The sequence below is a fragment of the Pezoporus flaviventris genome, unplaced genomic scaffold (genome assembly GCF_033815535.1).
Source record: "Pezoporus flaviventris isolate CSIRO_AGI_PZ_B2104156 unplaced genomic scaffold, CSIRO_AGI_Pfla_v1 ptg000002l, whole genome shotgun sequence".
In the NCBI taxonomy this organism is placed as follows: Eukaryota; Metazoa; Chordata; class Aves; order Psittaciformes; family Psittacidae; genus Pezoporus; species Pezoporus flaviventris.
Genome location: NW_026892550.1, coordinates 61984412 through 62008319, shown reverse-complemented (window position 1 = coordinate 62008319; position 23908 = coordinate 61984412). Strand labels below are relative to the sequence as shown.

The 23908-nt window shown below is 59.1% G+C and overlaps 4 protein-coding genes across 4 annotated transcripts; all 4 read right to left on the bottom strand.

Annotated features, from left to right (window-relative positions):
- Positions 1–433: 433 nt before the first annotated feature.
- LOC133275654 (uncharacterized) lies at positions 434–3924 on the bottom strand. Its single transcript, XM_061465681.1, has 6 exons — positions 3830–3924; positions 3302–3449; positions 2769–2900; positions 2290–2463; positions 1858–2013; positions 434–1584 (listed from the first exon to the last, which is right to left on the bottom strand). Exons 1-6 carry the CDS (start codon positions 3907–3909, stop codon positions 856–858), a joined length of 1419 nt encoding a protein of 472 aa, XP_061321665.1. The 5' UTR covers positions 3910–3924; the 3' UTR covers positions 434–855.
- Positions 3925–4093: 169 nt separating this feature from the next.
- Positions 4094–8490, bottom strand: LOC133274691 (uncharacterized). The gene is made up of 11 exons (XM_061464233.1): positions 8257–8490; positions 7932–8057; positions 7584–7663; positions 7051–7171; positions 6652–6732; positions 5798–5902; positions 5234–5411; positions 4652–4864; positions 4437–4465; positions 4189–4338; positions 4094–4111 (listed from the first exon to the last, which is right to left on the bottom strand). The coding sequence occupies exons 1-11, from the start codon at positions 8488–8490 to the stop codon at positions 4094–4096; spliced, it is 1335 nt and encodes a 444-aa protein (XP_061320217.1).
- A 4774-nt stretch (positions 8491–13264) lies between these two features.
- LOC133275644 (uncharacterized) lies at positions 13265–14821 on the bottom strand. The gene is made up of 3 exons (XM_061465673.1): positions 14294–14821; positions 13862–14017; positions 13265–13588 (listed from the first exon to the last, which is right to left on the bottom strand). The coding sequence occupies exons 1-3, from the start codon at positions 14447–14449 to the stop codon at positions 13265–13267; spliced, it is 636 nt and encodes a 211-aa protein (XP_061321657.1). The 5' UTR covers positions 14450–14821.
- A 1276-nt stretch (positions 14822–16097) lies between these two features.
- On the bottom strand, positions 16098–20659 carry LOC133274685 (uncharacterized). Its single transcript, XM_061464222.1, has 11 exons — positions 20261–20659; positions 19936–20061; positions 19588–19667; positions 19055–19175; positions 18656–18736; positions 17802–17906; positions 17238–17415; positions 16656–16868; positions 16441–16469; positions 16193–16342; positions 16098–16115 (listed from the first exon to the last, which is right to left on the bottom strand). The coding sequence occupies exons 1-11, from the start codon at positions 20492–20494 to the stop codon at positions 16098–16100; spliced, it is 1335 nt and encodes a 444-aa protein (XP_061320206.1). The 5' UTR covers positions 20495–20659.
- Positions 20660–23908: the final 3249 nt, after the last annotated feature.

Sequence of the window (23908 nt, the reverse complement as noted above, 5' to 3'; positions counted from 1 at the left end):
TCGCTCAGATGGAGTGGCTGAAGGGGGTGCCTGCAGTGGAGGGGGTTGTGAGGCACTGGAACAGGATGCTCAGAGAAACTGTGGAGGTGTGGCCCTGACTTTTGTGCACTCTGGCGGCGGTGCTCCCAAAGACCGTGGCCGGGCCGACGAGGGCGGCCGGGGCGCAAAGGCTGCCCGGCAGCTCCTGACAGGCCTTTCCGCGCCGCGTGTGAAGAACACAATGGCCTTGGAATTGTGGTTAGAACTTTAATCCGAAAGACCCATTTTCTTAAGCAGGGCTTAACTGCTGCCTGGCTTTTCAGAGGCAGCAGCACAGCGCCTGCAGGATCCATCTCCGTCTTGGCCGCGCGTGTAAACAGGTGAGGATGTGTATTGTCTGAGATGCCAGGGAGGAGACTTGGGATTCCTCGTGGCTTCTCAGAGCATGGAGGGCTGCAAGAGAAGGAAAGAGAGCAGAGCTGAAACCCACCAATCTGCAGAGACCAGCAGGCATCCCTTCCAGACCATGCCAGCCCCAGCCATCCCTTTCCCTGGTCAGGAGGCGCAGGCGGGGCAAACGGATCACCTGGAAGCTGCTGCTCAGGAATGCAACAAATGCCCCCGAGATGTTCCCTGGAGCAGGACAGGGCATGGCAGCACGCTGCCCAGGCTCTGTCCCCTGCCCCACCAGCCCCAGCACACACAGCACTGTCCCTGCTTACCTTCGCAAACCTCCAGGAGCGTGTCCGCGCGGCTCTCCTTCAGGCACCGAGCGGCCATCCCTGTGCAGAGAGCTCCATCAGACCTGCTGCTGCCCAGCACGCTGCCGGCAGCACGGCCCCGCCTCTGCCGGTTTGGCTGCACCCCTTCCTCCCCTCAGCAGGGTGACCCCAGGGAAGGACAGGACGCAGGGGGAGGTGGCACTGAGCAAGGTGCCACTGAGCCCCGCTGCGAGGGCAGGGGTTGGAGAGGGAAGCACAAGAGCCCCTGGCTGCACAGGCCTTGCACGGGGCAGTCGATGCTCTGGCAGCCACAGGGCTGCTCCTCGCTGCCAGTGCAGCAGATGGGACTGGGGCCAGGCTGCCAAAAGAGGGACTCCAGGGGCCGCGGCTTACCAATGAACCTCACAGCTGCCAGTCGCACGCTGACCTGAGCGTGCTGCAGGTAAAGCAGGCTCTGACGCACATATTCTTCTGCTCTGCTCTGCTCCTGCTCCAGCTGGAAAGAGCACAATGGCCCAGGGCTGACACAGACCTTCCCCAGTTGCCTGGGCCGTTCCCTCCTACCAGCACCCCACACCTCCCCTTGTTCCTCAGGCCATGTGTGTCTCCCAGCCAGGAGCCCTGTGGGGCTGAGGTTCAGAGACAGCTGCAGGCAGAGCAGGGTCTGGAGCTCCTGAGAGCCCCCTGTGCCACTGCCAGGGCCCAGATGTGCCTCCTGCAACATCCTGAGGGTGGGGAGGTGAGAGGAGCACCCCGTGTCCAGCCTGGGACTTGTCCTCACCAAGCGCTGCACAGTTTGCCATCTCTCCAGTGTCTGCACGTGGTGACTGAGCCATTCCCATTTGAGCACCTTCGCAGCTGCACAGATGGCTTCCTGAGAGGCCTGCAGAGGGGGACAAGGATTGGGGAGATTGTGGACAGGGCCTGAGACCCAAAGGCCTGGCCCTCAGCACTTGCAGGGACAGCTGGGAAGCCCCTGCGGACTCCGCTCTTCAGGCCTTGGTGGTCACGGACTGCTGCTGAGCCCTGCTGGACCACGTAGGGCAGGTGTGGGAAATGTCTGTGTCAGCTGCTCCTGCCCTCACTGATGCCCAGGCCACCCCTGCGGGCTCAGCACACCCTGCCCCGCACCACGGCTTAGGTTTGGAATCCGTACCTTGGCCACGCTCTCGATCTCGTCACTCATGTGCAACATGAGTGGGACCAGGCTCCTCCGCACCTTCTTCTGCATCTGCCGCTTGTCCTTCCAATCCGCCATCTGTATTGCATCTTTGAAGAGGCAGATGGAGAGCTCTTGCGTCTGGCTGCACTCCTGGTAGGGAGGAGGACAGGAGGGCTTCAGTAACAGCTGCTCCCTGAGCCAGGGCGTCAGCGTGGCTGAGGGGAGGGGCCTCAGGTCTCCCAGAGCCATCAGCCTGTCGGGGAGAAGCTGGGCTGGGCTGCAGAGACCAGAAGCCATCCCCACGAGAGCGCGGGGGCAGAAGGAGAGGCTTAGCCCTGGGCAAGCGCTGCCGCCAGGCTGTGCTGCCGGGCAGTTGCTCTTGCAAAGGGCCCGTGAGTGGGACTCAGGTTTCCACAGCAGCCTTACATCATCAAAGAGTTGAAGGAGCTTCTCGGCCAGCTCCAGAGCGATGGAGCTGGCCTTCTTCTTCAAATGACCTATTACGTTTCTGAACGTGAGCAGGGCCTTCATCTTGTTGTCGCTGTGGGCGCTCTGCAGGGCCTCCATCAAGTCTGGCAGCATGACCAGTATTTTCCTTGCCTGTAAGAAGCACAGAATTTCTTTCTTGTGAAGTGGTGAAAGACCACCCAGGCCAAAATGCTCTGGCCATTAAGCACCAGCCTCCTGTCCGGCTGCATGGGCGGTGGCACAGGAATTCCTGCAGCAGCCTCCTGGCAGGCCTTGCCTGTGGGCGCACTGAGGGGATGGGGGCACGTGAGGGGACTTTGAGGGCATCTAGAGCCGTCACCCCAGGTCCCGACTCCCAGCCCAGGTCAAGCCACCGCGTTCCCCACTGCCCAGCACCAGGTGGCCAGCACGGCTTCACTTGACTATGCCCTGCTCACCGAGTCAGGTGACTGTGACAGTGTGACGAGGCCTTGGAGCACCAGGGAGAGCAGCCTTGGAGGCATCAGCAGCTTCCGGATTTCGTACACCCCAGCAAACATTTTTGGTGTCACATGGCTGGAGGCGAGCAGCTGAAACAAAGATGGCAGTGAGAGATGGACCAAGCCTGCAGGGCTCCCTGCACAGTACGGCCCCTGGGTCCCACTGGCAGCTCAGGGCAAGGGCACAGGGGACGGAGAGCCCATCCTGGGGGACACTCAGCGCTTGTGGGACACACCACACGCTTGTCTGTGCTAGCTCCGCCTGTGCAAGCAGAGCACTACCTGGGCAGACAGGGGCTTTGCGCACCCGCACCCAGTCAGCGTGGCCCTGCGTGGCTGGGGCAGGGGAACCTGGTGCTGGGCTGGCCCTAAGGGGCTGTGTCCTCCTCTGGGACCGTATGGGGCAGATGGCAGGGGTGAGGGCCGTGCCCATTTTCCTGGAGAGGCAGGCACGGCCCTGAGCATGAGCAAGGAGTGGGCTGGTTACTCACAGCCAAGAGCTGGATGCAGGCCTCCGCTTTGTAGGTGCTGAATCTCCATGGCACACTCAGGTAGTGGAACCTGATGCTCAGCTCCCTCAGGCTGTTCTCCAAGATGAGGCGCTGGGAGAGCAGCACTTCCCACATGGCCATAGCAACACTGCAGACGCAGAGCACTCTGTCGGCAGGGCCACCTCAGCCACCACACGGTGCCTGGGCCAGTCCTGCAGCAGCCAGGCTGTCCTGCAGCAGCCAGGCTGTCCTGCAGCCCTGGCCCTTCCCGACCCCTTGCTTGGAGTGCCTGGACAGGCAGGAGGGGGCTGAGATAGTGTTCCCCATGGGGTAGGGAGGAACCTCGTGCCAGGACTCGGATCTAACTTGGCCAGCTTTGGCTACTGCAGGCCTGGCCGACCCAGCAGGGGTGGAGAGAGTGGGGGGGTGCAGGGCCCTGCTCCTCAGGGGTGCCCTGTAGTTTTCTGTGGGCCTCCAGCCCCTTCTCCCTGCATAGAACAAACCCACAAGGGCTGTGGGGGTCAGTACCTGTCACATTCTGGAGAGAGATGCACGAGTCGCAGGATCACATCCCCTGGCCACTGCTCTGCCATCATTAGAAGCAGCATGTCCAGGGTGTGCCAGACTGACAGTGTGTTGATGTGCTCCAGGTTATTATAGATGCAGCTAACGATGACTGGCACCTGGAGGGCACACGAGTGAGGGTGGTGCTGCCACCAGACTGCAGCCGTTTCCTCAGCTGCCACTGAAATGGCCGCCCCTCCCATCCTACTCTGCTGGTGTGAAATGGCTTCAAGGTGCCTGAGGCACCTGGGTGAGGCAAGGCCGATGTAGGGAGGAACAGTGCCTGAAAGGGCTCAAGGGCAGGGCAGCCACAGGCTGCTTACCTCCGTCAGCCAGGAGGCAGGTTCTGTCATGGCCACATCCACAATGCTGATCAGTTCCTCCTTGTCGCATGTGCATGAGTCTCTCATGGCCTCGATGGCCTTGACAAGGATGACCGTCTTATCAGGGGGTCGGAGGTCTTCCCCAAATGCCTGCGGGAGGAAGGAAGGCAGGGAAGGCGTCTCACACCGAGTGCCCTGATAGTGCTGCTCAGCTGAGCAGCGAGAGCAGCTCTGGCGAGAGTACCCACAGGAAAGCTGGCAGCAGGGGCTGCAGTCGCTGCAGGGTGGAGGATGAGAAGAGAGGGGCCTAGGGTGAGGGAGGAGGGCTGGGGCCGTGGGCACGGTGTGCTGATCCTACAGAGAAGCGGGGCTTCCTGGTGGCCAGGAGAGCTGGAGCTGCTGCTGGGACACCGGAGTGCAGCCCTCTGGAGTCCCTGCTCCAGAGCAGCAGCAGCCCTCTCACCAGGGACAGTGAGACCATGGCAAGCCTGCTCGTTCTGGACCCCTTTGCTCACACCAGTCTCCTGCTGATGCCCTGGACAAGGCCCAGCAAGGGAGAAGCTCATTACCTTTACAATGCTCCTGGTGCTGCACACGGAAAGCCAGGAGGGTTTCCCAGCTTTCCTTTCGCCTCCACACTGGGGATGCTTTAGATCATCCTCTGGTGATGTCACACCTAAACAAGAGGGGATCACAGGAGGGTCATTAGGACACAGCATTGCTTACCATCAATGATGGCTTTGGCTATGGGGACCATGGAACAGCTGGGTTCTGAGAGGTCCTGAGAAGAGTGGGAAGCAGAGCAGCACAGTACTGGACTTGTGGTGAGCATTCAGCTTCTGCAGCAAACCAGTAGCTGGGATGCTATTGGGAAAAGCTGGGAAAGCAGCTGTGAGGGGCAAAGGAGGTGAGGGAAGAGGGCAATCTCTCCTGGACAGCCTCCAGCAAGCACAAAAAGAATCCACTGCAGTGCTCAGGGAAACAAGCAGGACTACGAGGAGATGTCTGTGTGTGGAGGGATGCAGCCCAACACAGCTTCTCTTACATTTTTGCTGCTGGATGCATCTGCAGAGGTAATGAAGAGTATCCAAAGCCTCATACTGGATCTCCCAGATCTTGCTAGTCCAGCAAACAATGAGATGTCCCAGCAGCTGTCCCAGGAGGCGGTCATGGATAGCGTCGCCGTGGGAAGAGCTGTTGTCATCTGTAAGCAAGCTCCAGACCTGGGCAAGGGAGGCAGGATGGGTAGAAGGGCTGAGAGGCAGCAGCTGCGACAAAAGCCCTGAACCCGAGAGTCTGCCCCGGGGAAGGATCCTGGCACGTCAGAGCTCTGCAGGGCCCTCCCAGAGCAGCGAGCTGGGCAGCAGGGCAGGGAGAGCTGCCAGGCCTGGCCTCCCGCCATGCTCCTTGGGCAGTGCTGTCCTTCACAGGACTGGCTTCTGGAAGAAAGGGTGCTGGGGAGGAAAGACTGGGGGAAAAAGAAAGAAGCCGAGACCCTCGCCCAGGGCAGAGCTGTGCTGAATGCCTCAGGCATCTCGAGCTGCAGGCTGCTGCCCACGGTGGGCAGGGAATGGGAGACAGCCTGGCTGGAGGGTGCCTGCCTCCTTACCTGCACCGAGGAAGAGCTGTCCATCAAATCGACCAGCTTCCCAATCCTGACCACAGCCCTTTCACATGCAGCTGCATTCTTAGTGTCGGTGAAAGGCAGCAGCATCTGGAAGGAGAGAAAGTGCTGCTGTGCCCTGGGAACTGGTGCCTTTGCCAGCAGCAGCAGCAGCACTTCTCAAGTCCCGACTGGACCCATGCAGTTTTTGTGGCCCTGAAGGGAGGCAGAGGCCACCCCAGGGTAGAGTCTGCTTCTTTCTGCGCCCTCCCCGAAAGCACAGGCCTGTGTCCCCTCTCCATGAAGGCTGGGCTTTTGGGCAGCACCCTGCCAGGGGGCGGTGGGTCTGCAATGGGGGAATGGGCATACTGCTCTCTGGGAAGCCAGGAGTGCGGAGCGTCAGGGCTGGGCTCCCTGTGCAGGACAGGCAGGTTCCAGTGGGTCTCTGCCCCAGTCAGACCTGGGCAGAAAAGCAGGAGGGACTGCGAGGCAGGGGAAGAAGGACAGCAGCCGCAGCCACTGCTGCGGTGCCTGAGGAGAGGGGTCAATGCTCCCCACTCCTTTGGTGCGAGGAAAGCTCTGGGGATGGAGCTGGCCCAAAAGTGCCATGGGCCAGGTTTTGCCATGGCACAGAAGGAGGCCGCAGGGGAGAAATGACGTTGACTGCAGCCAGGGGACACGCTGCTCCTGGAAGAGCACGGTGGGCCGTGTCTGGGTCCCCCAAGGGAGCTGAGCACCCTCTGTGCGGTGTGCTGTGTGCATGGTGCTGGGGAGGACACCGTCCACTCCAGAGTGGACACTCCTGTCCCTCCAGAGTGAGGAACAGCCTCTGCGAACCCCGCTCTCTGCCAGTGCCGCACCTGCAAGATAATCCTCAGGTCCTTGCAGCCAGGGGAGCTGAGCACCAAGCTCTTAAGCAGGATGTCCATGGCATCCAGGGTCTGCAAGGAGGAAAATGGTTGTGTCAGTCTTTCTGCAGTCCCTCTCTCCCTGGGAATGGATCTAACTCCCCACGCTAGGGGAGGACACCCCTGCCACCTCTGGTTGGCCAAGGGAGGCCTTGGGGCAGACAAGCTGCGGCGGGCAGAGGAGCCAGTCCAGAGGCACTGGACATGGTGAGGCCCAGGGGAAGGAGATGAAGGGACGAGGGTGGGAAAGCAAAGCTGACACCCTGCCGTGCCTTGGATCTCTGGCTGTGTCTCAGCACGTGGCAGCCAGGGAGCAGCTCTGAGTGCTCCTGACAGCACAACAGCACTTACCTTAAAGTAGAGGAAATTGTCTAGGCCCTGCATGTCTGTTTTAGGAGGAAGCAAGAAGACACTCCTGAAACAGGCCTCTAAAAGGCTTTTCTTCTTGCCCCCCAGTGCCATCTCCACTTTGCTGAAAAGAGAGAGAGAGGGACCTGTGAGACGCGGGTGCTGGGAGCGCTGCCTCCATGCCTTGGCCAGGTGGACACAGACCTCTGGAGCAGAGGCCCCCAAGCGGGATGGAGCCCTGGTGTGTGGGCAGCATTGCCAGGAGGCACCTCCTCCCTCCTTGGCATGGCCCAGGCCGAAGGACAGTCCTGGCAGGAAAGTCTCCCGCCTCCCACTTTTGGAAGCAGCTGAGACGTGGAGGGGCCCTGCAGGATCCCTCTGCTTTCCCCTCCATCTCTCCGCAAGCCGCGAGCAGGGCAAAGAGCAGGCCCTCTGAGGGCACCACTGGACTCTGCCGGGATGGGAGATGCCCATGGGCAGGCCCAGGGCCACGGACTGTGCAGAGGTGTCAGCCAAACCAGGGGTTGGGCACATACCTCATATGGGCGAGGGCAAGCATGGCTTGCTGCCGCACGGCCGTGTGCAGGTGGTCCACGGGCTCCTCTTCCACCAGCGCCTGCAGAACACAACCGGGATGGGACCTGGTGGCCGCAGGCACCAGGCGGCAGGGCTGGTGGAGACCCTCTGTCCCCAGCCCAGCACCGGCCCCCAGCACGGCCCTGCTGCAGGGCTGCTCAGCGACACCCGCATCCCCTCAGGCAGCTCAGTGTCTGTCCGCGCACGCTGGTCCCTGCCCTCCCCCTGCATGGGCCCCGTGTGTCCTCACAGTGTGCCGGCGCCTGGCAACTTGCCCCCTTCCCCAGAGCAGCCGGGGGTCCCCTCACCTCGATGTTCTTTGCCACCTGAAATCGGTGGTAGAACTCCTTCAGTTTCTGTGTGAAGCCCTCATCTCTGGCATCCTTGCTCAGGGTGGAGACGGTCTGCAGGAACCGAATCTTCTGAGCCTCCTCCTGGGCAGCCGGGGAGCAGAGACACAAACGGGCAGTGTGAGAAGGGGCCAGCAGGACTGGAGCACTGGGGCTGCAGTGCTGTGCAGGAGCCCGGGGGTGCAGCCGCGCCCAGCCAGCAGCCCCCAGCAGCCCTGGCAGCAGAGCCGGTGGCCCCGTCAGGAAACGCAGGCACTGCTACCCTGGAAATGGCTGTAATTACCTTCACTGAGCTCTCCAGAAAAGTCTGGATGAACTGCATGGATGCAGCGTGTCCCTCCGCCATCCTCATCAGACAAGGCAAAGGTGTAGCGCGGGGAACGAAGAATGTTCCAAGAAGTGTCTCGGCACCGCAGGGCTGCTGGGGCAGCGGGGAACAACGTGGGCTGCGCTCAGGGGTCTGCGCCAGCCTTGCGCTCCCGCTCTGTCCCGTCACTGTCCTGCCGGACACTGGCATGAGCGGTATGACCCGTTGCCTTTTATACGGTGGCCTGGGGGGGTCACCTAGGGCACGTCACAAAGGGCACCATGGTGGGTCAGAAAGGGAACGTCACTGAGGGCACCATGGTAGGTCATAAAGGGCACGTCACTAAGGGCACCATGGTGGGTCAGAGAGGGCGTGTCACTAAGGGCAGCATGGTGGGTCACGACGAGAACGTCGCTAAGGGCAACATGGTGGGTCACGAAGGGCACGTCACAAAGCGCTGGTCACAGAAGGCACCACGGTAGCCCACCACTCAGACCGTGAGGGACAGGGTATTCCTGTGAGGGGCACAAGGCCTGTTCTCCCCGGTCACTTGAGTCCCCCCGGGGTGCCCTGAGCCCCATGTTTCGCTCATGTCGCATGGAATCTTGTTATGGCAAGATAACTGGCGTGTGTCATGATGTTCACAGCCAGACTAGTCAAGGGGTCTCAAAAAGACCATGAGTAGAACTGCACGCACACGTTAAACTGAACGAGAAAAACTTCTAAAGCAGATTTTTTCACTTGCTTTTTCTGTTTTTCAGGTACAAAAAAGCAATGATTAGGCTGCATTTTTAGGAAGAAAATAACTACCAAAAGCTTCAACTAGATTTTGAAAATATTCTGTTTCTCTGGATGATAACCAGCAAGTTTTCTGCAGCAATGAGCTCTGCCATTTAGACTCGAGGAAAAATGTTGCTTGATACTAAGCTTTTCTGGAGTAGCGGGTGTCAATTCAATGTGATTTTTGAAAGCATAAGGAGTCTTTTCTGAAAGTGTTTTATGAGCCTGTCCTCCCAACATGGTATCCCCTCATCGCTGGTACCCTGACAATTTTTATCAGGCGGATGTTTCTTTTGGAAAAATCCAAATTTTTTAGAATAATGTTATGTTTCAGAGAGTATGTTCTGGCATCTGCTGAGCCCTGGGGAGGAACAGCTTAATACTGGTTGATAGGCGAGTTTTGATGGGATCCTGTGATTTCAGATTTCCTGAAGCAGTGACCCTAAGTGCCTCAAAAAGCAGCAAGCAGGGATTTCTGCTTGTACCTATCTCTTCTGGAAAGCCCCAGTTATAATCATCGCTGCTCTGCCACAAAGCTGCTTGATCTGTGGGAAATCACTAAGCCTGTGTGTGCCGCTAGGACCTGTCAGCCCATTGGAGATTATTCTTCCCTGCTTCACAGAGCTGCGTATTAAAGTCTAGGAGATATGTAGACGTCGTGACAGTATGCAAGGAAAACCAATTGAATGACTGGGTCAACTGCTGAGGTGGGGGTCAACTGCTGATTTGGGGTCAATTGCTGAGGTGAGTAGCTGGATAGAGGACGCCTTCAACACCTGAGCGGGGGGAAGCTCAGCGTCCAGGAGCCTCAACTCAGAGCGGCACCAGCCACCGAGGGAGCCTCACGTCCTCGACAGGACTTGCCCAGGAGCCGGCAGCTCAGCTGACGCGAGCAGGGACTCACAGGGGGCGGTGCCCGGAGGAGCGGCACCAGCCCTGGCTGGGTAAAAACCTGCCCCGGGGATCGCGGCGACCAGGGCGGGTGGAGGCAGTTAGCGCGGGCAGGCGGGCGGGATGGGGAACGCTCGCCTCATGACCAGGGCCTGGTCTGGGAGCTGGGCTCTGGGTGCCCCGGCGATGGCCAGCGTAGGCACCCAGACAGAGCCGATGAGAGGGGAGGCTGCAGTGCAGAGGTCGGAGTGTAGAGAGTGCCTGCGCTGGGCTTGTGAGGGGAGGGTGCACAATGGGCAGGGCTGCACTCGGTGCTCCCTGGTGCAGGTCCTCCTGCAGCAGGGGCTGAGGTGCGGGATGCTGTCAATAGACTGCGAGATGTCAGGGAAGCTGAGAGGAAGCAGGACTGCTTGCTGCAGGCCCAAACTGTGCAGGGGCCTCAAGCGTCCCCTATAGTTCACGGAGGAAAGAAGGAGGCCGTTAACCCAGGAAGCTGGGGAACAGCACCAACAAAAAAAAGGAGGAAGAAGACAAAACCAAGGGGCTTCCTCGTAAATCTGTTGTCCCCACCCAGAACCGCTTTGCTGTCCTGCGGGGGGCTGATGAGGAAACACTTGCATCAGAAACAGCCGGCTGGGGTACTGCTAAAGAAGATCACTACTGGTGCTGCCGGGAAAAAGCAGCGGGTCATAGTAGTAGGGGACTCTGAAAGGCACAGAGGCACCCATCTGTCAGCCTGACCCATTCTCAAGGGAGGTGTGTTGCCTACCAGGGGCACGGATCAGAGATGTTGCAGAGAGGCTACCTGCTCTTGTAAGTCTCACTGACTATTACCCACTTCTAGTGATCTATGTGGGTGCTAGTGATACAGATAGCAGTAGCCTGGAGAACATAAAGAAGGACTACAGAGCCCTAGGAGAGGTGGTTAGGGGCTCTGGAGCGCAGACAGTCTTCTCATCAATTCTTCAGGATACAGGGGAGGACCCCAAAAAGGCTAGGAGGATTGGCCAGGTTAATAAATGGTTAGAAGGGTGGTACCATAGTCAGGGGTTTGGGTATCTTGGACACGGGACCCAAGTAAGTAGGCCAGGTCTAGTGGGGTCTGGTGGAGCTGGTCTGATAAAGAAGGGAAGAACAGTTTTGGTAGGAGGCTTGCCAGACTGGTCAAGGATGCATTAAACTAGATGTGTTGGGGGAGGGGGGCATCATTCCATCCCAACACACCCAGTCAGTTGCCAGCACCTATAATAAATGCTTGGAGCAATGTAGAGATACTCCAGCTGCTCCAGCCAATGAGCCGGCTTCATTTGGAGCTTGGCTCAGGTGCCTCTATACAAACGCCCGTAGCATGGGGAACAAACAAGAGGAATTAGAGATGTGTGCACGTCTACGGGGGTCGCAGAAACGTGGTGGGATGGCTCCTATAACTGGAGTGTTGGAATGGAAGGTTGGGCAGAGAAGAGATTCAGAGCAGCCCTGTAGAGAAGGACGTGGGGGCATTGATCAATGAGAAACTTAAGATGAGCAGGCAGTGTGCACTCGCAGCGCAGAAAGCCAACCGTATCCCGGGTTGCATCAAAAGGAGCGTGACCAGCAGGTCGAAGGAGGTGATCCTGCCCCTCTCCTCTGCCCTTGTGAGACCTCACCTGGAGTATTGTATGCAGTTCTGATGTCCTCAACATAAAAAGGAACATCTCCAGGGAAGGCACATTCCTCAGTGGATCAGGGACTCACGGCAGACAGTGGCATACAGTGGAGTTTTCTCGAGGCGGGGAAACCCAGGCAAGCATCGAGACCTGCTGGGAACCGGGTGGGACCACCCTAAGCTCCTGCAAAAGGCAGCGCTGGGAACACAGAGAACATGGCATAGAAGGGTGTGCGGGGAGGACAGGCACCTCTTGGAAGGAGAGACATTCCAAGGCCGCCTGCACAGGTCCGAGCACACATGCCACGTAGCCCTGAAGGAAGAAAGGCGGGCACTTATCAGAGAGCAAATGCTGCAGCTCCAGCAGGGGTGACCTACACCATCTGTGTTGGTGGTGGCCAATGCCTTCGCTCAGATGGAGTGGCTGAAGGGGGTGCCTGCAGTGGAGGGGGTTGTGAGGCACTGGAACAGGATGCTCAGAGAAACTGTGGAGGTGTGGCCCTGACTTTTGTGCACTCTGGCGGCGGTGCTCCCAAAGACCGTGGCCGGGCCGACGAGGGCGGCCGGGGCGCAAAGGCTGCCCGGCAGCTCCTGACAGGCCTTTCCGCGCCGCGTGTGAAGAACACAATGGCCTTGGAATTGTGGTTAGAACTTTAATCCGAAAGACCCATTTTCTTAAGCAGGGCTTAACTGCTGCCTGGCTTTTCAGAGGCAGCAGCACAGCGCCTGCAGGATCCATCTCCGTCTTGGCCGCGCGTGTAAACAGGTGAGGATGTGTATTGTCTGAGATGCCAGGGAGGAGACTTGGGATTCCTCGTGGCTTCTCAGAGCATGGAGGGCTGCAAGAGAAGGAAAGAGAGCAGAGCTGAAACCCACCAATCTGCAGAGACCAGCAGGCATCCCTTCCAGACCATGCCAGCCCCAGCCATCCCTTTCCCTGGTCAGGAGGCGCAGGCGGGGCAAACGGATCACCTGGAAGCTGCTGCTCAGGAATGCAACAAATGCCCCCGAGATGTTCCCTGGAGCAGGACAGGGCATGGCAGCACGCTGCCCAGGCTCTGTCCCCTGCCCCACCAGCCCCAGCACACACAGCACTGTCCCTGCTTACCTTCGCAAACCTCCAGGAGCGTGTCCGCGCAGCTCTCCTTCAGGCACCGAGCGGCCATCCCTGTGCAGAGAGCTCCATCAGACCTGCTGCTGCCCAGCACGCTGCCGGCAGCACGGCCCCGCCTCTGCCGGTTTGGCTGCACCCCTTCCTCCCCTCAGCAGGGTGACCCCAGGGAAGGACAGGACGCAGGGGGAGGTGGCACTGAGCAAGGTGCCACTGAGCCCCGCTGCGAGGGCAGGGGTTGGAGAGGGAAGCACAAGAGCCCCTGGCTGCACAGGCCTTGCACGGGGCAGTCGATGCTCTGGCAGCCACAGGGCTGCTCCTCGCTGCCAGTGCAGCAGATGGGACTGGGGCCAGGCTGCCAAAAGAGGGACTCCAGGGGCCGCGGCTTACCAATGAACCTCACAGCTGCCAGTCGCACGCTGACCTGAGCGTGCTGCAGGTAAAGCAGGCTCTGACGCACATATTCTTCTGCTCTGCTCTGCTCCTGCTCCAGCTGGAAAGAGCACAATGGCCCAGGGCTGACACAGACCTTCCCCAGTTGCCTGGGCCGTTCCCTCCTACCAGCACCCCACACCTCCCCCTTGTTCCTCAGGCCATGTGTGTCTCCCAGCCAGGAGCCCTGTGGGGCTGAGGTTCAGAGACAGCTGCAGGCAGAGCAGGGTCTGGAGCTCCTGAGAGCCCCCTGTGCCACTGCCAGGGCCCAGATGTGCCTCCTGCAACATCCTGAGGGTGGGGAGGTGAGAGGAGCACCCCGTGTCCAGCCTGGGACTTGTCCTCACCAAGCGCTGCACAGTTTGCCATCTCTCCAGTGTCTGCACGTGGTGACTGAGCCATTCCCATTTGAGCACCTTCGCAGCTGCACAGATGGCTTCCTGAGAGGCCTGCAGAGGGGGACAAGGATTGGGGAGATTGTGGACAGGGCCTGAGACCCAAAGGCCTGGCCCTCAGCACTTGCAGGGACAGCTGGGAAGCCCCTGCGGACTCCGCTCTTCAGGCCTTGGTGGTCACGGACTGCTGCTGAGCCCTGCTGGACCACGTAGGGCAGGTGTGGGAAATGTCTGTGTCAGCTGCTCCTGCCCTCACTGATGCCCAGGCCACCCCTGCGGGCTCAGCACACCCTGCCCCGCACCACGGCTTAGGTTTGGAATCCGTACCTTGGCCACGCTCTCGATCTCGTCACTCATGTGCAACATGAGTGGGACCAGGCTCCTCCGCACCTTCTTCTGCATCTGCCGCTTGTCCTTCCAATCCGCCATCTGTATTGCATCTTTGAAGAGGCAGATGGAGAGCTCTTGCGTCTGGCTGCACTCCTGGTAGGGAGGAGGACAGGAGGGCTTCAGTAACAGCTGCTCCCTGAGCCAGGGCGTCAGCGTGGCTGAGGGGAGGGGCCTCAGGTCTCCCAGAGCCATCAGCCTGTCGGGGAGAAGCTGGGCTGGGCTGCAGAGACCAGAAGCCATCCCCACGAGAGCGCGGGGGCAGAAGGAGAGGCTTAGCCCTGGGCAAGCGCTGCCGCCAGGCTGTGCTGCCGGGCAGTTGCTCTTGCAAAGGGCCCGTCAGTGGGACTCAGGTTTCCACAGCAGCCTTACATCATCAAAGAGTTGAAGGAGCTTCTCGGCCAGCTCCAGAGCGATGGAGCTGGCCTTCTTCTTCAAATGACCTATTACGTTTCTGAACGTGCGCAGGGCCTTCATCTTGTTGTCGCTGTGGGCGCTCTGCAGGGCCTCCATCAAGTCTGGCAGCATGACCAGTATTTTCCTTGCCTGTAAGAAGCACAGAATTTCTTTCTTGTGAAGTGGTGAAAGACCACCCAGGCCAAAATGCTCTGGCCATTAAGCACCAGCCTCCTGTCTGGCTGCATGGGCGGTGGCACAGGAATTCCTGCAGCAGCCTCCTGGCAGGCCTTGCCTGTGGGTGCACTGAGGGGATGGGGGCACGTGAGGGGACTTTGAGGGCATTTAGAGCCGTCACCCCAGGTCCCGACTCCCAGCCCAGGTCAAGCCACCGCGTTCCCCACTGCCCAGCACCAGGTGGCCAGCACGGCTTCACTTGACTATGCCCTGCTCACCGAGTCAGGTGACTGTGACAGTGTGACGAGGCCTTGGAGCACCAGGGAGAGCAGCCTTGGAGGCATCAGCAGCTTCCAGATTTCGTACACCCCAGCAAACATTTTTGGTGTCACATGGCTGGAGGCGAGCAGCTGAAACAAAGATGGCAGTGAGAGATGGACCAAGCCTGCAGGGCTCCCTGCACAGTACGGCCCCTGGGTCCCACTGGCAGCTCAGGGCAAGGGCACAGGGGACGGAGAGCCCATCCTGGGGGACACTCAGCGCTTGTGGGACACACCACACTCTTGTCTGTGCTGGCTCCGCCTGTGCAAGCAGAGCACTACCTGGGCAGACAGGGGCTTTGCGCACCCGCACCCAGTCAGCGTGGCCCTGCGTGGCTGGGGCAGGGGAACCTGGTGCTGGGCTGGCCCTAAGGGGCTGTGTCCTCCTCTGGGACCGTATGGGGCAGATGGCAGGGGTGAGGGCCGTGCCCATTTTCCTGGAGAGGCAGGCACGGCCCTGAGCATGAGCAAGGAGTGGGCTGGTTACTCACAGCCAAGAGCTGGATGCAGGCCTCCGCTTTGTAGGTGCTGAATCTCCATGGCACACTCAGGTAGTGGAACCTGATGCTCAGCTCCCTCAGGCTGTTCTCCAAGATGAGGCGCTGGGAGAGCAGCACTTCCCACATGGCCATAGCAACACTGCAGACGCAGAGCACTCTGTCGGCAGGGCCACCTCAGCCACCACACGGTGCCTGGGCCAGTCCTGCAGCAGCCAGGCTGTCCTGCAGCAGCCAGGCTGTCCTGCAGCCCTGGCCCTTCCCGACCCCTTGCTTGGAGTGCCTGGACAGGCAGGAGGGGGCTGAGATAGTGTTCCCCATGGGGTAGGGAGGAACCTCGTGCCAGGACTCGGATCTAACTTGGCCAGCTTTGGCTACTGCAGGCCTGGCCGACCCAGCAGGGGTGGAGAGAGTGGGGGGGTGCAGGGCCCTGCTCCTCAGGGGTGCCCTGTAGTTTTCTGTGGGCCTCCAGCCCCTTCTCCCTGCATAGAACAAACCCACAAGGGCTGTGGGGGTCAGTACCTGTCACATTCTGGAGAGAGATGCACGAGTCGCAGGATCACATCCCCTGGCCACTGCTCTGCCATCATTAGAAGCAGCATGTCCAGGGTGTGCCAGACTGACAGTGTGTTGATGTGCTCCAGGTTATTATAGATGCAGCTAACGATGACTGGCACCTGGAGGGCACACGAGTGAGGGTGGTGCTGCCACCAGACTGCAGCCGTTTCCTCAGCTGCCACTGAAATGGCCGCCCCTCCCATCCTACTCTGCTGGTGTGAAATGGCTTCAAGGTGCCTGAGGCACCTGGGTGAGGCAAGGCCGATGTAGGGAGGAACAGTGCCTGAAAGGGCTCAAGGGCAGGGCAGCCACAGGCTGCTTACCTCCGTCAGCCAGGAGGCAGGTTCTGTCATGGCCACATCCACAATGCTGATCAGTTCCTCCTTGTCGCATGTGCATGAGTCTCTCATGGCCTCGATGGCCTTGACAAGGATGACCGTCTTATCAGGGGGTCGGAGGTCTTCCCCAAATGCCTGCGGGAGGAAGGAAGGCAGGGAAGGCGTCTCACACCGAGTGCCCTGATAGTGCTGCTCAGCTGAGCAGCGAGAGCAGCTCTGGCGAGAGTACCCACAGGAAAGCTGGCAGCAGGGGCTGCAGTCGCTGCAGGGTGGAGGATGAGAAGAGAGGGGCCTAGGGTGAGGGAGGAGGGCTGGGGCCGTGGGCACGGTGTGCTGATCCTACAGAGAAGCGGGGCTTCCTGGTGGCCAGGAGAGCTGGAGCTGCTGCTGGGACACCGGAGTGCAGCCCTCTGGAGTCCCTGCTCCAGAGCAGCAGCAGCCCTCTCACCAGGGACAGTGAGACCATGGCAAGCCTGCTCGTTCTGGACCCCTTTGCTCACACCAGTCTCCTGCTGATGCCCTGGACAAGGCCCAGCAAGGGAGAAGCTCATTACCTTTACAATGCTCCTGGTGCTGCACACGGAAAGCCAGGAGGGTTTCCCAGCTTTCCTTTCGCCTCCACACTGGGGATGCTTTAGATCATCCTCTGGTGATGTCACACCTAAACAAGAGGGGATCACAGGAGGGTCATTAGGACACAGCATTGCTTACCATCAATGATGGCTTTGGCTATGGGGACCATGGAACAGCTGGGTTCTGAGAGGTCCTGAGAAGAGTGGGAAGCAGAGCAGCACAGTACTGGACTTGTGGTGAGCATTCAGCTTCTGCAGCAAACCAGTAGCTGGGATGCTATTGGGAAAAGCTGGGAAAGCAGCTGTGAGGGGCAAAGGAGGTGAGGGAAGAGGGCAATCTCTCCTGGACAGCCTCCAGCAAGTACAAAAAGAATCCACTGCAGTGCTCAGGGAAACAAGCAGGACTACGAGGAGATGTCTGTGTGTGGAGGGATGCAGCCCAACACAGCTTCTCTTACATTTTTGCTGCTGGATGCATCTGCAGAGGTAATGAAGAGTATCCAAAGCCTCATACTGGATCTCCCAGATCTTGCTAGTCCAGCAAACAATGAGATGTCCCAGCAGCTGTCCCAGGAGGCGGTCATGGATAGTGTCACCGTGGGAAGAGCTGTTGTCATCTGTAAGCAAGCTCCAGACCTGGGCAAGGGAGGCAGGATGGGTAGAAGGGCTGAGAGGCAGCAGCTGCGACAAAAGCCCTGAACCCGAGAGTCTGCCCCGGGGAAGGATCCTGGCACGTCAGAGCTCTGCAGGGCCCTCCCAGAGCAGCGAGCTGGGCAGCAGGGCAGGGAGAGCTGCCAGGCCTGGCCTCCCGCCATGCTCCTTGGGCAGTGCTGTCCTTCACAGGACTGGCTTCTGGAAGAAAGGGTGCTGGGGAGGAAAGACTGGGGGAAAAAGAAAGAAGCCGAGACCCTCGCCCAGGGCAGAGCTGTGCTGAATGCCTCAGGCATCTCGAGCTGCAGGCTGCTGCCCACGGTGGGCAGGGAATGGGAGACAGCCTGGCTGGAGGGTGCCTGCCTCCTTACCTGCACCGAGGAAGAGCTGTCCATCAAATCGACCAGCTTCCCAATCCTGACCACAGCCCTTTCACATGCAGCTGCATTCTTAGTGTCGGTGAAAGGCAGCAGCATCTGGAAGGAGAGAAAGTGCTGCTGTGCCCTGGGAGCTGGTGCCTTTGCCAGCAGCAGCAGCAGCACTTCTCAAGTCCCGACTGGACCCATGCAGTTTTTGTGGCCCTGAAGGGAGGCAGAGGCCACCCCAGGGTAGAGTCTGCTTCTTTCTGCGCCCTCCCCGAAAGCACAGGCCTGTGTCCCCTCTCCATGAAGGCTGGGCTTTTGGGCAGCACCCTGCCAGGGGGCGGTGGGTCTGCAATGGGGGAATGGGCATACTGCTCTCTGGGAAGCCAGGAGTGCGGAGCGTCAGGGCTGGGCTCCCTGTGCAGGACAGGCAGGTTCCAGTGGGTCTCTGCCCCAGTCAGACCTGGGCAGAAAAGCAGGAGGGACTGCGAGGCAGGGGAAGAAGGACAGCAGCCGCAGCCACTGCTGCGGTGCCTGAGGAGAGGGGTCAATGCTCCCCACTCCTTTGGTGCGAGGAAAGCTCTGGGGATGGAGCTGGCCCAAAAGTGCCATGGGCCAGGTTTTGCCATGGCACAGAAGGAGGCCGCAGGGGAGAAATGACGTTGACTGCAGCCAGGGGACACGCTGCTCCTGGAAGAGCACGGTGGGCCGTGTCTGGGTCCCCGAAGGGAGCTGAGCACCCTCTCTGCGGTGTGCTGTGTGCATGGTGCTGGGGAGGACACCGTTCACTCCAGAGTGGACACTCCTGTCCCTCCAGAGTGAGGAACAGCCTCTGCGAACCCCGCTCTCTGCCAGTGCCACACCTGCAAGATAATCCTCAGGTCCTTGCAGCCAGGGGAGCTGAGCACCAAGCTCTTAAGCAGGATGTCCATGGCATCCAGGGTCTGCAAGGAGGAGAAAGGTTGTGTCAGTCTTTCTGCAGTCCCTCTCTCCCTGGGAATGGATCTAACTCCCCACGCCAGGGAAGGACACCCCTGCCACCTCTGGTTGGCCAAGGGAGGCCTTGGGGCAGACAAGCTGCGGCGGGCAGAGGAGCCAGTCCAGAGGCACTGGACATGGTGAGGCCCAGGGGAAGGAGATGAAGGGACGAGGGTGGGAAAGCAAAGCTGACACCCTGCCGTGCCTTGGATCTCTGGCTGTGTCTCAGCACGTGGCAGCCAGGGAGCAGCTCTGAGTGCTCCTGACAGCACAACAGCACTTACCTTAAAGTAGAGGAAATTGTCTAGGCCCTGCATGTCTGTTTTAGGAGGAAGCAAGAAGACACTCCTGAAACAGGCCTCTAAAAGGCTTTTCTTCTTGCCCCCCAGTGCCATCTCCACTTTGCTGAAAAGAGAGAGAGAGGGACCTGTGAGACGCGGGTGCTGGGAGCGCTGCCTCCATGCCTTGGCCAGGTGGACACAGACCTCTGGAGCAGAGGCCCCCAAGCGGGATGGAGCCCTGGTGTGTGGGCAGCATTGCCAGGAGGCACCTCCTCCCTCCTTGGCATGGCCCAGGCCGAAGGACAGTCCTGGCAGGAAAGTCTCCCGCCTCCCACTTTTGGAAGCAGCTGAGACGTGGAGGGGCCCTGCAGGATCCCTCTGCTTTCCCCTCCATCTCTCCGCAAGCCGCGAGCAGGGCAAAGAGCAGGCCCTCTGAGGGCACCACTGGACTCTGCCGGGATGGGAGATGCCCATGGGCAGGCCCAGGGCCACGGACTGTGCAGAGGTGTCAGCCAAACCAGGGGTTGGGCACATACCTCATATGGGCGAGGGCAAGCATGGCTTGCTGCCGCACGGCCGTGTGCAGGTGGTCCACGGGCTCCTCTTCCACCAGCGCCTGCAGAACACAACCGGGATGGGACCTGGTGGCCGCAGGCACCAGGCGGCAGGGCTGGTGGAGACCCTCTGTCCCCAGCCCAGCACCGGCCCCCAGCACGGCCCTGCTGCAGGGCTGCTCAGCGACACCCGCATCCCCTCAGGCAGCTCAGTGTCTGTCCGCGCACGCTGGTCCCTGCCCTCCCCCTGCATGGGCCCCGTGTGTCCTCACAGTGTGCCGGCGCCTGGCAACTTGCCCCCTTCCCCAGAGCAGCCGGGGGTCCCCTCACCTCGATGTTCTTTGCCACCTGAAATCGGTGGTAGAACTCCTTCAGTTTCTGTGTGAAGCCCTCATCTCTGGCATCCTTGCTCAGGGTGGAGACGGTCTGCAGGAACCGAATCTTCTGAGCCTCCTCCTGGGCAGCCGGGGAGCAGAGACACAAACGGGCAGTGTGAGAAGGGGCCAGCAGGACTGGAGCACTGGGGCTGCAGTGCTGTGCAGGAGCCCGGGGGTGCAGCCGCGCCCAGCCAGCAGCCCCCAGCAGCCCTGGCAGCAGAGCCGGTGGCCCCGTCAGGAAACGCAGGCACTGCTACCCTGGAAATGGCTGTAATTACCTTCACTGAGCTCTCCAGAAAAGTCTGGATGAACTGCATGGATGCAGCGTGTCCCTCCGCCATCCTCATCAGACAAGGCAAAGGTGTAGCGCGGGGAACGAAGAATGTTCCAAGAAGTGTCTCGGCACCGCAGGGCTGCTGGGGCAGCGGGGAACAACGTGGGCTGCGCTCAGGGGTCTGCGCCAGCCTTGCGCTCCCGCTCTGTCCCGTCACTGTCCTGCCGGACACTGGCATGAGCGGTATGACCCGTTGCCTTTTATACGGTGGCCTGGGGGGTCACCTAGGGCACGTCACAAAGGGCACCATGGTGGGTCAGAAAGGGAACGTCACTGAGGGCACCATGGTAGGTCATAAAGGGCACGTCACTAAGGGCACCATGGTGGGTCAGAGAGGGCGTGTCACTAAGGGCAGCATGGTGGGTCACGACGAGAACGTCGCTAAGGGCAACATGGTGGGTCACGAAGGGCACGTCACAAAGCGCTGGTCACAGAAGGCACCACGGTAGCCCACCACTCAGACCGTGAGGGACAGGGTATTCCTGTGAGGGGCACAAGGCCTGTTCTCCCCGGTCACTTGAGTCCCCCCGGGGTGCCCTGAGCCCCATGTTTCGCTCATGTCGCATGGAATCTTGTTATGGCAAGATAACTGGCGTGTGTCATGATGTTCACAGCCAGACTAGTCAAGGGGTCTCAAAAAGACCATGAGTAGAACTGCACGCACACGTTAAACTGAACGAGAAAAACTTCTAAAGCAGATTTTTTCACTTGCTTTTTCTGTTTTTCAGGTACAAAAAAGCAATGATTAGGCTGCATTTTTAGGAAGAAAATAACTACCAAAAGCTTCAACTAGATTTTGAAAATATTCTGTTTCTCTGGATGATAACCAGCAAGTTTTCTGCAGCAATGAGCTCTGCCATTTAGACTCGAGGAAAAATGTTGCTTGATACTAAGCTTTTCTGGAGTAGCGGGTGTCAATTCAATGTGATTTTTGAAAGCATAAGGAGTCTTTTCTGAAAGTGTTTTATGAGCCTGTCCTCCCAACATGGTATCCCCTCATCGCTGGTACCCTGACAATTTTTATCAGGCGGATGTTTCTTTTGGAAAAATCCAAATTTTTTAGAATAATGTTATGTTTCAGAGAGTATGTTCTGGCATCTGCTGAGCCCTGGGGAGGAACAGCTTAATACTGGTTGATAGGCGAGTTTTGATGGGATCCTGTGATTTCAGATTTCCTGAAGCAGTGACCCTAAGTGCCTCAAAAAGCAGCAAGCAGGGATTTCTGCTTGTACCTATCTCTTCTGGAAAGCCCCAGTTATAATCATCGCTGCTCTGCCACAAAGCTGCTTGATCTGTGGGAAATCACTAAGCCTGTGTGTGCCGCTAGGACCTGTCAGCCCATTGGAGATTATTCTTCCCTGCTTCACAGAGCTGCGTATTAAAGTCTAGGAGATATGTAGACGTCGTGACAGTATGCAAGGAAAACCAATTGAATGACTGGGTCAACTGCTGAGGTGGGGGTCAACTGCTGATTTGGGGTCAATTGCTGAGGTGAGTAGCTGGATAGAGGACGCCTTCAACACCTGAGCGGGGGGAAGCTCAGCGTCCAGGAGCCTCAACTCAGAGCGGCACCAGCCACCGAGGGAGCCTCACGTCCTCGACAGGACTTGCCCAGGAGCCGGCAGCTCAGCTGACGCGAGCAGGGACTCACAGGGGGCGGTGCCCGGAGGAGCGGCACCAGCCCTGGCTGGGTAAAAACCTGCCCCGGGGATCGCGGCGACCAGGGCGGGTGGAGGCAGTTAGCGCGGGCAGGCGGGCGGGATGGGGAACGCTCGCCTCATGACCAGGGCCTGGTCTGGGAGCTGGGCTCTGGGTGCCCCGGCGATGGCCAGCGTAGGCACCCAGACAGAGCCGATGAGAGGGGAGGCTGCAGTGCAGAGGTCGGAGTGTAGAGAGTGCCTGCGCTGGGCTTGTGAGGGGAGGGTGCACAATGGGCAGGGCTGCACTCGGTGCTCCCTGGTGCAGGTCCTCCTGCAGCAGGGGCTGAGGTGCGGGATGCTGTCAATAGACTGCGAGATGTCAGGGAAGCTGAGAGGAAGCAGGACTGCTTGCTGCAGGCCCAAACTGTGCAGGGGCCTCAAGCGTCCCCTATAGTTCACGGAGGAAAGAAGGAGGCCGTTAACCCAGGAAGCTGGGGAACAGCACCAACAAAAAAAAGGAGGAAGAAGACAAAACCAAGGGGCTTCCTCGTAAATCTGTTGTCCCCACCCAGAACCGCTTTGCTGTCCTGCGGGGGGCTGATGAGGAAACACTTGCATCAGAAACAGCCGGCTGGGGTACTGCTAAAGAAGATCACTACTGGTGCTGCCGGGAAAAAGCAGCGGGTCATAGTAGTAGGGGACTCTGAAAGGCACAGAGGCACCCATCTGTCAGCCTGACCCATTCTCAAGGGAGGTGTGTTGCCTACCAGGGGCACGGATCAGAGATGTTGCAGAGAGGCTACCTGCTCTTGTAAGTCTCACTGACTATTACCCACTTCTAGTGATCTATGTGGGTGCTAGTGATACAGATAGCAGTAGCCTGGAGAACATAAAGAAGGACTACAGAGCCCTAGGAGAGGTGGTTAGGGGCTCTGGAGCGCAGACAGTCTTCTCATCAATTCTTCAGGATACAGGGGAGGACCCCAAAAAGGCTAGGAGGATTGGCCAGGTTAATAAATGGTTAGAAGGGTGGTACCATAGTCAGGGGTTTGGGTATCTTGGACACGGGACCCAAGTAAGTAGGCCAGGTCTAGTGGGGTCTGGTGGAGCTGGTCTGATAAAGAAGGGAAGAACAGTTTTGGTAGGAGGCTTGCCAGACTGGTCAAGGATGCATTAAACTAGATGTGTTGGGGGAGGGGGGCATCATTCCATCCCAACACACCCAGTCAGTTGCCAGCACCTATAATAAATGCTTGGAGCAATGTAGAGATACTCCAGCTGCTCCAGCCAATGAGCCGGCTTCATTTGGAGCTTGGCTCAGGTGCCTCTATACAAACGCCCGTAGCATGGGGAACAAACAAGAGGAATTAGAGATGTGTGCACGTCTACGGGGGTCGCAGAAACGTGGTGGGATGGCTCCTATAACTGGAGTGTTGGAATGGAAGGTTGGGCAGAGAAGAGATTCAGAGCAGCCCTGTAGAGAAGGACGTGGGGGCATTGATCAATGAGAAACTTAAGATGAGCAGGCAGTGTGCACTCGCAGCGCAGAAAGCCAACCGTATCCCGGGTTGCATCAAAAGGAGCGTGACCAGCAGGTCGAAGGAGGTGATCCTGCCCCTCTCCTCTGCCCTTGTGAGACCTCACCTGGAGTATTGTATGCAGTTCTGATGTCCTCAACATAAAAAGGAACATCTCCAGGGAAGGCACATTCCTCAGTGGATCAGGGACTCACGGCAGACAGTGGCATACAGTGGAGTTTTCTCGAGGCGGGGAAACCCAGGCAAGCATCGAGACCTGCTGGGAACCGGGTGGGACCACCCTGAGCTCCTGCAAAAGGCAGCGCTGGGAACACAGAGAACATGGCATAGAAGGGTGTGCGGGGAGGACAGGCACCTCTTGGAAGGAGAGACATTCCAAGGCCGCCTGCACAGGTCCGAGCACACATGCCACGT

What these genes read in the sequence shown, in the direction of transcription:
- LOC133274685 (XM_061464222.1), bottom strand. Translation starts at nt 20,494, where the DNA reads ATGCCAGTGTCCGGCAGGACAGTGACGGGACAGAGCGGGAGCGCAAGG. An exon ending in AGGTGGCAAAGAACATCGAG is followed by an intron (nt 19,668 to 19,935) that starts GTGAGGGGACCC and finishes TGTGTTCTGCAG; the next exon opens with GCGCTGGTGGAAGAGGAGCC. An exon ending in CCATGGTCTCACTGTCCCTG is followed by an intron (nt 16,470 to 16,655) that starts GTGAGAGGGCTG and finishes TCCACCCTGCAG; the next exon opens with CGACTGCAGCCCCTGCTGCC.
- LOC133274691 (XM_061464233.1), bottom strand. Translation starts at nt 8,490, where the DNA reads ATGCCAGTGTCCGGCAGGACAGTGACGGGACAGAGCGGGAGCGCAAGG. An exon ending in CTTGCCCTCGCCCATATGAG is followed by an intron (nt 7,172 to 7,583) that starts GTATGTGCCCAA and finishes CTCTCTTTTCAG; the next exon opens with CAAAGTGGAGATGGCACTGG. An exon ending in ACAGCTCTTCCTCGGTGCAG is followed by an intron (nt 5,412 to 5,797) that starts GTAAGGAGGCAG and finishes TCCCTTGCCCAG; the next exon opens with GTCTGGAGCTTGCTTACAGA.
- LOC133275644 (XM_061465673.1), bottom strand. Translation starts at nt 14,449, where the DNA reads ATGCTGCCAGACTTGATGGAGGCCCTGCAGAGCGCCCACAGCGACAAC. An exon ending in TCCTTCAACTCTTTGATGAT is followed by an intron (nt 14,018 to 14,293) that starts GTAAGGCTGCTG and finishes CCTCCCTACCAG; the next exon opens with GAGTGCAGCCAGACGCAAGA. An exon ending in AGATCGAGAGCGTGGCCAAG is followed by an intron (nt 13,589 to 13,861) that starts GTACGGATTCCA and finishes CCCCCTCTGCAG; the next exon opens with GCCTCTCAGGAAGCCATCTG.
- LOC133275654 (XM_061465681.1), bottom strand. Translation starts at nt 3,909, where the DNA reads ATGCTGCTTCTAATGATGGCAGAGCAGTGGCCAGGGGATGTGATCCTG. An exon ending in CTCTCTCCAGAATGTGACAG is followed by an intron (nt 3,450 to 3,829) that starts GTACTGACCCCC and finishes CTGCGTCTGCAG; the next exon opens with TGTTGCTATGGCCATGTGGG. An exon ending in TGTCACAGTCACCTGACTCG is followed by an intron (nt 2,464 to 2,768) that starts GTGAGCAGGGCA and finishes TGCTTCTTACAG; the next exon opens with GCAAGGAAAATACTGGTCAT.